The sequence below is a fragment of the Marmota marmota genome, unplaced genomic scaffold (genome assembly GCF_001458135.2).
Source record: "Marmota marmota marmota unplaced genomic scaffold, marMar, whole genome shotgun sequence".
NCBI classification, from domain to species: domain Eukaryota; kingdom Metazoa; phylum Chordata; class Mammalia; order Rodentia; family Sciuridae; genus Marmota; species Marmota marmota.
In genome coordinates, this window is record NW_026000020.1 from 8670401 (window position 1) to 8684560 (window position 14160).

A 14160-nucleotide genomic window follows, 5' to 3' on the forward strand; every position below is an offset into this window, starting at 1 on the left:
GGCATCCTGGGTTGCCTTCTTCCCTAAGAGCTAAATCATGTTTTCTAGGAGCTAAGTGGGAGGCATCTGGTTCCCCCACAGCTCTTGGGTGCAGGGGACCTGGGACTGCTCCTGCCTGCCCTTCCCAGCTGTTTCCTTTTCGCCTTTACAAGGTTCCAGAACCCGACTTCTATTTTAAACTGTTTCCCCTTCCCTTGGGAGGTCAGTGGAAACCAGGAGAAGGCTGTAGATTCTTAGTTTCTCTGGGTGCCCTTAAACTCCCAGAGGCGTCATTTAGGGAATTCTAGACTCCTCTCGGTTGGAGAGCTTATTCTAACCTATGCCACGTTTAGGAAGCCCATCACCTGTCCTCACAGTGTCGCGGAGAAAGGTGTCCTTGTTGGGGCTGTGAAGTAGGACCGACCTAGATTTGGATCTTCACTCTCCTCCCTGTCCCTGGGTGACATCAGCCTCTGTCTCCCCGATTGGGAAGTGAGGATGGTCTCGCGTGGACCAGCCCAGGATGGGCTACTGGTCTCCGGCACGTGTGCGGGACCCCGGCCGCCCTTTCCCGCGAAGGTCCTGAGGATGCCCGTGCTCGTCCTCGGCGTCGCGCCCGGCCTCCTCGGGGCGCCGCGGCTTGGGCGCGCTCCCAGGCGCATTCCTGGCCGGGCAGCCCCTCCTCCCTCGGTCTTGGCCAAGGGGCTGGCGCCTCCCCGCCTCGCCGGGGCCGTCTCGTGCCGGCGGCTGCGGACGCTGGTGGCCGCGGGGGCCTGCAGGGTCCGGGCGCGCCGCGCACCTGGCCCCGAGACTGCGCCTCGGCAGCGCGGCGCCGATCCCCGAGGGGCCGCGCTGCTTCCGGCGCCTCCCGGGTCCCCGCGCGCCCGCCGCTCCGGGCCTGCAGGGCAGCTGCGGCATCTCCGGGACAGGCTCGGCAGGGAGGGCGCCGAGTGATCTCCCTTCCCAGGCAGCGAGGTTCCGATTGGCAAGATGGTGCCCCACTCTTGGCGCGCGCTCTTCCTTCTCCTGCTGCTCCTCGCCTGCCCTGCGTCGCGGGCTTCCCAGGTCAGTGTCCCTGCAGCCCGCCGCTCCCTGTCCGGCTCGCGGGAGAGGCACCGCTGAGGCGGGAGGGACCGGGCTTGCCACATGGCACTCGGACGCTCGGGGCGGGGGCTTGGAGCGAGTATCGGCTGCGCTTCAGTTTTCGGAGAGGCGCAGAGTCCCCCATCTGTCATCTCAGATGCGTCTCGGGCCAGGCGCCTGGGAGGACCCGGGCGGGTCTAGCGGGGCAGTTTGTGCGAAGCGTCGATCCGCGGGGAGAGGGCTCCGCGTGAGAACCGGGGAGGAGGCAGAGGTCTCCCGGACTTCGGAGACCGGGGTCTTTCTGGGTCTCCGTGAGCGCTCCCAGCCACCCTGTAGGTTGGAGGGCGGGAGGCTCTCCAACCCGGCATTCACACTGTGACTGGAGTGTTCCTGGCGCCACACACCTCAAACCCCACAGAACTTTCTTGGCCGGTCAGCTCTTCCCAGGGGGACTGACTGGGGAGCTTCTGAGTCCTTGCGCTCCGAGCCCGCGACCCGCGTTTTCTTCCACACACGTACAGGCAGCTTGCTCTCTTTTTGCGGTTTATGTTTGTTCAAGTCCCACTGGGTTTATTTACTCCATCAGATTCACGATCCCATTAACTATTAGGAACTGGTTTTTAAAGCCACAAATGCAGATAAAGATGCATCTTATTGAGGTGGACCTGGAATCGCCAAGTTCAGAGCCAGCATCCAGCAGACGAGACTATCTTGGGCAGTCAGAGATTCCTTCCCTCTGAGAGGGGCCTGGCCCTGGACCGCCCACCAGTTACCCAGACATTCACTGCCACCGTCGGCAAACACAGTGGCTGTATGTGGAGGGGAGGGGACAGATGCCACCAGGATCCTGTAGGCTTCTTCCAGGCACTGCATCCTCCTAGCAGCCAGGAAGCAGGATCCTGGTCACCCCCATGTTGCAGATAAGGAAATTGAGACCCAAGGAGTCTGTGACTTAGTCAAGATTACACCGCCAGGAAAGAGAAGTGTAAATCCAGCGGCCCTTGTGAGACTCCAAGCCTCCCTTGCTTGCAGACTCTTACCTGTACTCCTTGCATTGGGACAAAATCCTTGGAACAAAATTGGGACAAAAGCCTGGCAGGCATGCCCCCAGGCTATCTGGAAACCCCCTGGAGTATAAGAAGGGACTCCCGGGAGGGAAAATTAGCTTCAGACCAGACCTGGTGAGGATAGTGCTATCAGTGGTACTTAGGCTTCTAAGGGGCTGCTCAGCAGCTAGGCACTCAGAGGCCCCATTTGGGGCCACAATGAACCCATCCCCAGAGCAATGGAATCTCCCACTAACTTCACAGACACCAAACAAAACAAAATCTGCATCCTGAGTCCATCCCAGCAGCACAGGAGGGTGCATCCTCTAGGGGTTCCCTAGCCCTGGCCGTGTGCAATGAGAAGCTTGGAGCCCCAGCCCAGCATCACCTGATCTTAGGTGCTCAGGCAAATGCCTGCCTCCTGAGAGCACCTGGGAAACAGGTGAGACTCAGGCAGCTGTCCCCAACATTGCAGCTGCTACACCCAAAATGAGCCTTCTGGGGCACCGTTCTCAGGAGATGGGGATCCACTCCCTGCCTGCCACATCCAGCTGTCTGCAATGCTAAGCTGTAAGAGCACCTGACTCAGGGGCAGGGGAGCAAGAGAGACTGTTCATTGATGCTTATTTCAACGTTCATGTGACTTGCACTCCCCACCCCTCCTCCACTCCAGCCTGCCTGGACAAGCCTGAGGGGTGAACCACAGGGAGGCCTCCGCGCTTTCTGGAGTAAGCATTACCTGGTTTCTTCTCATCTTTCAGATCTCTGCTCAGATAAGCACCCCTCTACCAAGACCTTCCAGACCTCCTCTGTCCCTGCATTTTCTATTATTAAGGGAAGTGGAAGGTGGCTTCGTGCAGGGTCTGCAGCAGGGACCCTGGGCCTGGCCAGCCTCCCAACGCCCCTGCTGTCTCCAGGGCTTTCCGCTAACTCCCTCTTGTGAGCAGTCTGTCTTGAGTCATTTTTCCAGGTGTTTTGTGACTGGTTGATGGAGAGTGGGTGGTTGCTGGGAGGCAGGGGAGGTCAAACAGCGGGGGGGACCTTGCAAGGGTGGCTGTTTCTCTCTTTTCCCACAGGAGAAAACTGGCTTCACTGGGGAGACAGGAAACATGTTTACCCACCCCTGGTACCTCCCCCTCTCCAGCCCAGAGGTTCTGGAGGAGAAGCACGGGCTCCCAGCTTCTCCTTGCCTGTGAGGTGGGCAAGGTGTTGGAGGTGGAGGAGTTGGGACGTTTCAGAGGCTTCCCCCCTCCCCAAACCTCTCTGACCTGAGATGTGTCAGGGTTCCACATCCCATCATTACAGGGTTATGTTTTGGTCCATCTCCTCCTCCTCTTCCCCCTCCCCCTCCCCCTCTTTTTGGTACTACGGTTGAACCCAGGGACACTTAACCACAGAGCCACATCCCCAGACCTTTTTTAGAGGCAGGGTCTCGCTAAGTTGCTGAGGCTGGCTTTGAACTAGAGATCCTCCTGCCTCAGCCTCCTGAATTGCTGGGATTACAGGTGTTCAACACCACACCCAGTTGGTCCATCGCATTTTACAGTTAAATAAAAACACATGTTTTTAGTGTTCATTTTCATTATTTTAACCATAGATCTGTGGCAACCACACCACTACAATTAGGATACAGAGTGGTTCCACCACCCCCAAAACTACACCATGCCACCCTGTGAAAAGTCACACCAGACCATCCCCTATAATCATCATCTGTCCTGTGTCACCAAAGTACCATCTTCTCCAGTGTCACAGCAATAGGATCAAGGGGGGGGCAAAGCCTTTGAACTTGGCTTCTTTAGCTTAGTACGTCTGAGCATCAGTGTTCCAGGTCCCCCTGTGGGCGTGGGATGCACATCGCCCTCCCATGGTGTCACCTCCAGTTTGGGGCAGTTATGAGTAGAACTGCTATAAACATTTGCACCCAACTTTAGTGTGGCTGTAAATTCTCATTTCTCTTGGGAAATACTTAGGAATGGAATTGCTGGGTCATTTGGTCAATGGAAGTTTCATTTTGAAACACTGCTAAGCTGTGTTTGTTTCTTTCTTAATCTTATTTATTTATTTGTTTTGGTAGGGTTCTTTTATTTATTTATTTATTTTTTATTTTTTTGTCTTTTTTGGAACTGGGGGTCAAACCCAGGGCTGTGCGAGTGCAAGGCAGATGCTTTGCCACTGAGCTACACCCCAGCCCAAGCTGTGTTTCTTATCTGATGTCACCTTTTACATTCCCGCCAGCATCGCATGAGACACCCAGTTGCAGGTTGGGGACGTGGCTCCGTGGTAGAGGGTTTGTCTAGTGTGCTAAGGCCCTGGGTTCAATCTTCATTTCCTGTGCTTATTTTCCACGTGACTAGTCTGTTGGGTGAAGCACCCATTCAGGGTCGTGTTGTTGCTCAGGCTGGCCTCTGACCCCTAGCTTCAAGTGATCTCCTGCTCAGTTGCCACGTAGTTGGGACTACAGGGTGCGTCACTGTGCGTCACTGTGCGTCATGGGCATCCCTGTGCGTCAGTGTGCGTCCGTGTGCGTCCCTGTGCATCCCTGTGCATCACTTGGCATCACTGTGCCAAGCTTGCCCATTCTTGTTGCTGTTGTTGTTGTTTGTTTGTTTGTTTGTTTTGTTTTGTTTTGTACGGAGACAAAGCCAAGGGCGCTTAACCACTGAGCCACATACCCAGCCCTTTTTATATTTTATTTGGATACAAAGTCTTGCTAAGTTGAATAAGGCCTTGCTAAATTGCTGAGGCTGGCTTAGAACTTGTGATCATCCCACCTCAGCCTCCCGAGCTGCTGGGAGTACAGGGGTGTGCCACTGCACCCAGCCAGCTTGCTCATTTAAAAAATATTTATCTTCTTGTTGTTCAGTTTTGAGTGCTCTTTACATATTCTGTATACTAGTTCTTTTTTTAAACGTGTGAGTTACAAATATTTTCTCCCAGTTTGTGGCTTATTTTTGTAACTTTTTTTTTAAAACAAATGTCTTTTCTAGAATAAAGACTTTCAATTTTAACAAAGTCCTAGTTATTAATATTTTTATTTTTATGGATCAGGTTTTTGTTGGCCTAAGGTCATGAAATTTTTCTTCTAAAATATTTATAGCTTTACATTTTTACTGTGGTCCATTTTTAGTGACTGTTTTTGGACCAGGGACTAAATTCAGGGGTGCTTAACCACTGAGCCACATCCCCAGCCCTTTTTTTGTATTTTATTTAGAGACAGAGTCTCACTGAGTTGCTTAGGACATCTCTAAGTTGCTGAGGCTGGCCTTGAACACTCTATCCTCCTGCCTCAGTCTCTTGAGCCACTGGGATTACAGGTATGCGCCACCACGCCTGGCTTTTAGTGACTTTTTAACAAAACTCACAGGTGAGGTGTGTGCGTCCATGTGCATCCCTGTGCATCTCTTGTTTATTGTTCCAGTTTGATTTGTAGACAGATTGTTGGATTCCCATTGATTCTTCCCGGCAAGTTGGTCAGAAGTCAATTCGTCGTCCATGTTTGGGATACTTCTGACCTAACTTCATCCATTGAGAAAGTAAGTCCTCCAGCTTTATCTTTCCTTTTCAAAATTGGCTATTCTCGTTTCTCTGCCTTTTCAATAGAAGTCTAGAATCAACTCATCTGTATCTACAAAAAATCCTACTGATTATCAGTATTGCAATAAATATAGATCAATTAGGAGAGACTCAAGATCTTAAAAATATTGCACAGTGGTGAGCACAGTTTAGTCTTCACTTCATTTAATCCATTGGAGTTATTTTTTTTCTTTTTTTTAGTTGTAGATGGACACAATACCTTCATTTTATTTATGTGGTGCTGAGGATCGAACCCAGGGTCTCACACATGCGAGACGAGCACTCTACCACTGAGCCGCAGCCCCAGCCCCTCTGTCAGAGTTTTTCAGTTTTTAAGTCAAGCATGGCTCATCAGATTTATATGAAATAATGAGTCATTTCATTTTTGAAGCTATTTTAAATGGGACTTAATTTCCAATTGTGTGTTTCTAGAAGATGCAAATCCAGTGGGTTTTCCTGTGTTGTCCTTATGCCTTATGACCTTGTGGAACTCGCTTATCCGTTGTAGGGATTTTTTTTTTTTTTAGATTTCCTCATTTTTTAAATACACACAACTGTATTGTCTGTGAATAAGGGTGGTTTTGTGTTCCTTCTACTCTCTTCTGTGTGTTATCTATTTCGTTTTCAGCCTGACAACATGAACTAAAACTCCCAGTACTACATTTAGGAGGAGAGTGGACAGGCTTGTCTGTTTTTTCATCCTGGGGTTGAACCCAGGTTGCTCCACTACTGAGCACATCCTCAGCCATTTGTATTTTATATTTTGAGACAGGGTCTCGCTAAGTGGCCCAGCCTGGTCTTGAACTTGCAGTCCTCCTGCCTCAGCCTCCTGAGTAGCTAGGAATCCAGGCATGTGCCACTGCGCCTGGCCATGGCCACTCCATATTTCTAAGCAGCTGGTCTCCTGTGGTGACAGACGGACACTTTCCATTGTTCATTCCCCAGGGTACTAACCTATTTTAGCTTTTTTGCTGCTATAACTAAAGGACCTGACCAGAGCTACTGTAAAGTAGGAAAGGTTTATTTAGGGGCTCACAGTTTCAGAGGTCTCAGTCCATAAGAGGCTGGCTCCATTCCTTGGGCTCGAGGTGAGGCTGAGCATCAGGGCGAAAGAGTGTGGCAGTGGGAAGCAGCTCACGTGACGATCAGAAGCAGAGAGAGACTCTACTCATCAGAGACAAATATATATCTCAAGCCCCACCCCAATGCCCCCTCCTCCACCACACCCACCACCTCAGTTTCCACTCAGTTCATCCCTATCAGGATTAATTCACTGAGTGGGTCAAGCCTCTCACAGCCGAATCATTTCTCCTCCAAACCTACTTGTGTTGTCTCCCACGTGAGCTTTTGGGGGCACCACGTCTAAACCACATCATGAACCTTTCGAGCTGTCTATTGCCTGGTGCCGTAGGTGGGTTCCGCTGAGGCCCAGAAACTGGTGGCTGTAGCCTGCGGTTGGGAGCAAGGCCAGCGGGGAGGGCGAGGGGGGAGATGACCTCGTGTGCTCTCCCCTACTGACTCAACGTCCACTGGCTTCCCGGGAAAACCAGTGGCTCTTGCCAGGGCAGGATTCATGACCTATTCCCCAATCTGAGGACGAATGAGATGAAGAGGGTGGGAGAAGGGGACCCAGAGCATGTCCCTTCCCAGAACGGTGTGGCCCTGGACTTGGCCCTGGACTTGGCCTGTTAGTAGCAACTGATGCCAATGTGGTCAGGCTGCTGGGACCGCCAGGAGTGTCTGTGGGGATAGACTGCTGGTCACTCGGGAGCTCACGCTGATGAGGGGTGTCTGCCGTGGTCACAGCTCCAGGAGTGTTTGCCGACTCTGCAGGAGCCGGAGCCTAGGAGTCTTGTGCAGAGCCGAGACGGGGTATGTTGTGAGACACCGATTTGGTGCCCACAGTGGCCCTGGCACCGGGAGCAAAGCAGACAAGGGCAGCCCAGCAGTCCAATGCTGAGAGGCCTGGCGAGGCTGCAGGTGGGCATGGACCTGGACCAGGCAGCAGGAAGTGCCAGGCAAGGTGGCTCCGTGTCAGACGAGCAGAGAGTGTCCTGGCCTCGCGCTCGTTCATCTGTGTGCTCGTTCAAATGAGCACCTAGTGTATACTCGGGTCCCACACTCAGCAACAAGGTCCTGGGTTATCTGAGACTTATTTTGTGCTCAGGAGAGACACAGGGCAAGGGAGAGGTGGGATGTGGGATACTCTCTGCAGCAGGTCACATCGGTTCTGGAGCTGATGCCTTGGGGTCCGAGTCCTGGACATGTCACTGTGGCCAAGAGACATTCTGCCACCTCAGATGCAGAGTGGGCAGTCGTGGCACCCACGTCCGGGGCTGCCTTGGGCATGTAATAAAGCATTCATGTGACACATGGTTTAAGTGCCTGCTCTTGGCTCCCACCATGACCGTCATCGCCCCTGTGACTGTTTTAGAACACAGATAAGAAGGGGACAGGGTGAGGGTATAGAAACATGAGCAGCCAGAGGAGGTAGAGCTCAAAAATTCCCAGCACGCGGGGCTCAGAGCCCAGAGGGAGGCTCCGTGGTGGACTTCCTGTCTACCTGTCTAGGCCTTGGTATCCTGGTATTGGTCAACTTGAGTGTGGGTGGTGCTGGGAGGCATTGTTCAGACGCCACTAGCCTTTAAGCAGTAGGCTTTAAATAAAAGAGATCACCCTCATGGTAATATAGATCGGCCTCCTGCAAAAGATGGATTCACCCCTCCCCCAGAGGAGGGGATTCTACCTTTGAGGCTGCCCTTGGACTTGAGCTACAGCCTGCAGACTTCCCTGGTCTCCAGCCTGCCAGCCCAGGAGCTGGTTCCTTACAGGCCTCTGTCTTTCTCCATGTGACATGTGGCATGTTAAATATGTGTGCTATGCATTACACATGGATGATACCTGATACATACTAAACACGTGTTCTATGTCACACTTATAGGAAACAGACATATGTTAAATAAGTTTGTTTTGTGTGTATTCCTACTGCCTGCTTCTCCGGAGCACCCTGCCTTACGCCAGGGCCCTGGGCCGCTCCCCTGGTGAAATCCTCTCACTCCCCCAAGATGTGTCCCCTTTCCCTGCTCTCAGGCAAGGATGCTGGGTGGGGTCCCTGGGATGAGGGAGTTGAGGAGCGGTAACCGGCCTCCAGTTTGGCCTGGAGGAAGCCTTCGCCCACTTGGACGTGACTCCCGCTCCAAGGGCGTCAGGTCCTGGCCAGCAGGCGTACATCTGGCAAGTACATGGTCCCTAGACCTGAAGACATCCAAACATCTGGGTTGCTGTTAGCAACGCGCTGACCTCACACATAGCTGTGGCTTAGGCAGACCAGTGCGAGAGGCAGCCCCTCCAAGTCCGAGGGGTCATCTGTGGCCATCTGGACTCTCCTGCCATAGAGGGGACTCTTGGAGGGTCATCAAACCCAGCCTGACCCTGAGAAGGAGACCTTTCAGCCACACCTCGGGGGCCATCTCTCCTTGTGCCCCCACACACCCGGATGGCTTTACCCTGCCCTGCAGGGCCTCAGGAGCAGACTCCGGGTCTGTGAGCTCCAACAGCAGGGGCACCTGGCTAGGACGGAAGGTCAGGCCTACCAGGGTGGGGCGTGGGGACCAGGAAAGCTGGGGTGTCACAGTGGTCTTTGGCTATGTCCACCCCTGGCCACAGGTGGGGTCTCAGGGTCTAACAGGCCTCTCCTGGGGTGGCCGTGAGCTCTGAGGAACCTTCCATGGATGCTCTGGAGTGAATATGGTGAGAAATTGGCCTGGGGAAGATGTCCTGAGGAGGGGTGGCGGCTGGAGTATTCTGTGGGCCTCATTGCTCCAAAGAGCCTTAGACCACCCCCCTCCACAGCTGTTGGCACTGACCTGAATGTTCCAGAACCATCTATGTCACCTCCTCCCAGCTCAGGAAGAGCTGCGTGGGCCGTGCCTGCTGTTACTTCTCTAACTGTTCAAAGAGTCTCACCCCAGAGATGGCAAATCTTGACCTTTTCCTCCTCAGTGATGGAAGTTTCACGGAATGTCTTTCCTTGACCCCATTTCCAATAAGTGACTACTTCAAAGAGGAGGGGATTCTAGTTTTCTTTGCTTACTGTCCACGGCATAAGCCAGGGAAGGAGCCGGGTCTGGAAGGCACGGAAACGTTTTGCGGGGATCTCTTTAGGGAGAAGAGTAGAGGGACCCAGAAGACGCCGGAGGAGTCAGACCCGATGTGGCAGCTTCAAGCCTTCCAGGTGCGGTCCCCTCCAGGTGTGCAGTCCTCCCTGGCCAGGGGTTGACCTCGGCCTGTCCACAGCCCTGGTGAGCTTTCCCGCCAGGGTAGGGGTGGCACTGAAGGAAGTGACTTGCTCCCATCGCAGCTCTTCTTGGCTCAGAGAGATGGAGGCAGGGGCATGGGAGGGAGGGGAGCAGAATGAAGGCTGAGGGTTGCCCTGCTCTGTGACAAGTACCATGGCCATGCCAGCCTAGAGGAGGAGAGCAGAGGCCAGCCCTGAGTCGCTGGCACATGTGAACAAGAGGACACTGAGCCTTGTGCACGTGCGTCCCACTGAGAGCTGGAACCCAATGAAACGCTCACAGATTGTGGTCCTAGGACACAATCTTTGTTTTGATGTTGCTCCTGTTTGGCACTTGGTTTAGCCAAAAGGCTGAGGTGTGGCATTTTTCTTTGTTTCTGAATTGTTTTGCAGGGAATATGCTGTCATTGTAGGATCTAGCAAGATGATAAAGTTTGAAAGGGGAAACACTTGGATTCTCAGTCCCCCTCCTGCGACCTCATTTTTCTCCCTTGCAGAGGGACTCAGTTCCACCCGTGCCCATGCTAAGCTCAGGTGGCAGATTCTGAGCTGGCTCTGATGGCTGGCCCTTGGGGACCAGGGACCTGCCTGTTAGGAGCTGCTGCTGCACAGTCCCCCAGACCCCCTGTGGAAGGCACTCATTCTCTGCTTCCCTGGCGCCTGGCCCTGAGCCTGGCATGCTGGCCTCCCCAGAGCACCAGGGACCTTCCTTATACCACGTTGGCCGTGTTAGCATCGTCCCAGGAGATCCTGAGGCCCTGGACTTCCCTCAGCGAGGTGGCCTGCAGCCCTTCCATCTCCCCGCTCGCCTGGGTGCTGCCCGAGTTTGCTTGGTCATGAAGGTTTTAATATTTTCCAGTTGCAACCAGGGACATGAGTGTGTCTCACCCCTAATGTCCATCTCTGGGAAAGCAGCTGGTTTCCCTAGAAACAGCTGTGCCTGGAGCCAGGGGCACTGAGGTTGCAGACACTGGCTGGCCCCTTCCCTCCACCCGATCCCCTTCTTCCGTCAGGTTTTGGAGCCTACCCCACCACCCAGTCTGGGCAGCTGCCTGCTCTTCCCGGCAGAGCCCTTGGCATTGAGTTCTCTCTGCTTCAAGACGGAATTCTTCCATGTCCACCAGGACAGCTAAGGCCCACAGAGCCCTCTCCCAGCTGTCAGGGCCCTGGGCAGCTGTGGAATTCATGGTGAAGATGTTTCCTCCACTGCTTCCCTGCCCCCACCGTCCGACCTCAGTGCACACAGGGTTGACCCCGCTGTGGGACACTGAGGTGCAAGCATTTCACTCCCTCGTGCAAATTCATCAATAAGACCATTCATCACACAGGGGCATGTGAGAACCAAAGAGACCGCCCACCGGGCATGGGGACTGGGCTAGAAGTTGCAGGAGCAGGGGACAGCTCTGCTGCTCCTTGGCTACACCCACCTGGGCCAAGTCACTTGATTCTTAGCCTCCCCGTCTTCATCTACAAGAAGGAGACAAACATCATCACAATAACAAACTCCAGTGGAGACTGTCTTCTCCCAGGGTTGCGCCAGCTCGTGGCTGCCAGTGTTTCTGCAAGAACTCAGGTGTTCTCCCCTGTGAGGCACTTCACCAACAGGACTGACACACAGCCGTGGAAACACCTACGAAGCAGTCCTGTTTTCTGTGAGAGGGAGGAGGTGTGGGAACTCGGACTGGGTAGGTCTCCCTGCTGGGCAGGTAGGGATGGCAGGAGGTCCCTGCCAGTGCCCCCAGGCCCGGCTTGGGAAGGACTGGGGGTTGGGGGAGGAAAACAAACACAATTCCAGGCAAGGCTGTGGGGCTGTGCCTCTGAGGCCCTGGTGTGGTGGGGCCAGGAGCCCCCGTGGATTAATGAGTTCCAGGGGCAGTTGGCAACACAACTTTGACAAAAGCGTCCATTGAAACCGGCCATGAGTCATCTGCTTGGTGAGAGCAGCGGGGTGCAGGGGCCTGGCAGCCTCGAAGCCTCCCTGGGAGAGCAGACGTGGCTATGTCCACGTGGCCACCGTGGTGGCATCCAGTGGGCGAGGGTGGCAGCCTCCCAGGCAGCAGAGGCCTCGTGCCTCAGTTTCCCAACAGTGCCGCTGGCTTTGAGACAGTTTCCCTCAAATCATAAAACTAATACTTTATGGACAAAAAATCAGTATAAGAAAAATAAAACTCAACACATAAATTTGTCCCTAAGGATATCCTTGATCTTCATCTTGACCTAGCTCCTTTCTTCCCAGCAGGTGACACAAGTCAGGTCACATGAAGCTGTGCCCCAGCTGCGTGTGCACAACCTTAGAAGCCACTGGCCCCGGATGCCAGGTCCCCCACCCACTCACCCAACTCGACCTCCCCTCTCCCTCCCACATCCTGGCACTTAAAGGCAATTGAGATTAGAGACTCTGGGATTTTTATCATTGAACATGATGCTTACCTTGCTTTAGGAGTCTATCGATGACAAGCACAGTTCTCAATTTTTCCTTTTTTTTTTTTTTGGCCCTTAAAAAATCATCAGAATTGGCCAGAGATGGTGGCTGGCGCATACCTGTAATCACAGAGGCTCAGGAGGCTGAAGCAGGTAGATCCTGAATTCAAAGCCAGCCCCAGCAACTTAGCAAGGCTCTAAGCAACCCTGCAAGACTCTGTCTCAAAATAAAAATTTTAAAAAGGGCCGGGGATGTGGCTCAGTGGTTAAGTACTTGGGTGCAATCCTGGTACAAAAAGAAAAAGAAAATTATCAGAGCTGGTCGTTGACTTTTCAATACTTTAACTGTATTGAGCTTTTTTCTTATTTTCCCTGGTACACTCGTGTGCATGTACACACACACACAAGCAGATGCATCAATACTGTTTTTGTGGTACTGGAACTTGAACCTAGGGGCTTGCACATGCTAGGCAGGCACTCTACCACTGAGCTACAATCTCATCCCTTTTCATTGTTTTGAGACAGGGAGGGCCTTGTGAAGTTGCTGAGGCTGGCCTGGAATTTGTGATCCTCCTGCCTCAGCCTCCCCAACCACTGAGATTACAGGTGTGAGAGGGCCCTCATTTGTTTTTTTTTTTTTTTTTTTTTTTTTTTTTTGAGAGGTGAACTGGACTGTGATATACGTGCATGGGGCTGTCCTCTGGTGACATAACCAGGCAGATGTTGCCGTGGGGCTGGAGCGCTGGGCAGAGAGGGCATTTCAGGAGACCACTTCCAAATGGTGCTTAGTAAGAGAGGTTTGGACCCTGTGTTTGGGGATGTCTGGAAGCCCAGAGCCAGCGCGTGGATCTGAGCCCGTCCTGATGCGGGGTGGGCTCTTCTCTCCCCAGAACTGTCTCAGCAAACAGCAGCTCCTCTCAGCCATCCGCCAGCTGCAGCAGCTGCTGAAGGGCCAGGAGACCCGCTTCGCGGAGGGCATCCGCCACATGAAGAGCCGACTGGCCGCGCTGCAGAACTCTGTGAGCAGGGTGGCCTCGGATGCGCCCCCAGGTGGGTCACCGTTTTAGCATTGCTGGGGCCTAAACCCACTCGAGCGGCCCGCAGTTCTGTCCCCAGCCCAGGTCACCCCTGCAGGAAGCCCTGGACGGCCCTCCCTCCTCCCTGCCTCCATTTCCATCAGAGGGCACATGTTAACCCTGGCTGGTGTGCCTCTGTGTGTGTGTGTGTGTGTATGTGTGTGCGTGTGCGTGTGTGTGTGCGTGTGCGCGCGCGCGCGCGCGCATTAAAACAGCGCCTACTGTCTCCCCCACCTGTCACCCTCTTTCCTCTTACACCTTCATTCTGGGCTACACAGCCATCATGGTCCCTATGATCCTGCAGAACTGCCATAGCAGTTGCTCAATAAATGTGGGTGGCATCAATGAATGGATTCCAATTAGTTAGAAATCAATCGTCAATCACGTCTCCACTTTCCTGTCCCTACCCAGTGGGACAGCAATGAGCTTGTCATTTAACAAACTTTTTTTTTTTTTTTAAGTACTCTTAATGGAACTAAGGGCCTTGCACATGCGCGGCAAGCGCTCTACCGCTGAGCTTTACTCCCCATCCTTAAAGGGCTGTTTTTTAGGGCAGTTTTAAGTTCACGGCAAAACTCCTGGGAAAGCGCCAGGGCGCAGGCGCACGCCCCACCCTGTGCTGGCAGCCCGCAGCCCGTAGGCTCCGCTGCGCTGTGCGGGAGACGGAGGATCGTTCCGTGTGTTC

At 53.6% G+C, this 14160-nt stretch overlaps 1 protein-coding gene across 1 annotated transcript in view; it reads left to right on the forward strand.

Moving 5' to 3' along the window:
• Positions 1 to 701: 701 nt before the first annotated feature.
• Fbln7 (fibulin 7) overlaps positions 702 to 14160 on the forward strand; it is a 29429-nt gene continuing 15970 nt past the window's right edge. Inside the window, 2 exon segments of the mRNA XM_015499762.2 lie at positions 702 to 1044; positions 13290 to 13449. Coding sequence (XP_015355248.1) covers positions 970 to 1044; positions 13290 to 13449 — 235 coding nt within the window. The 5' untranslated portion in view covers positions 702 to 969.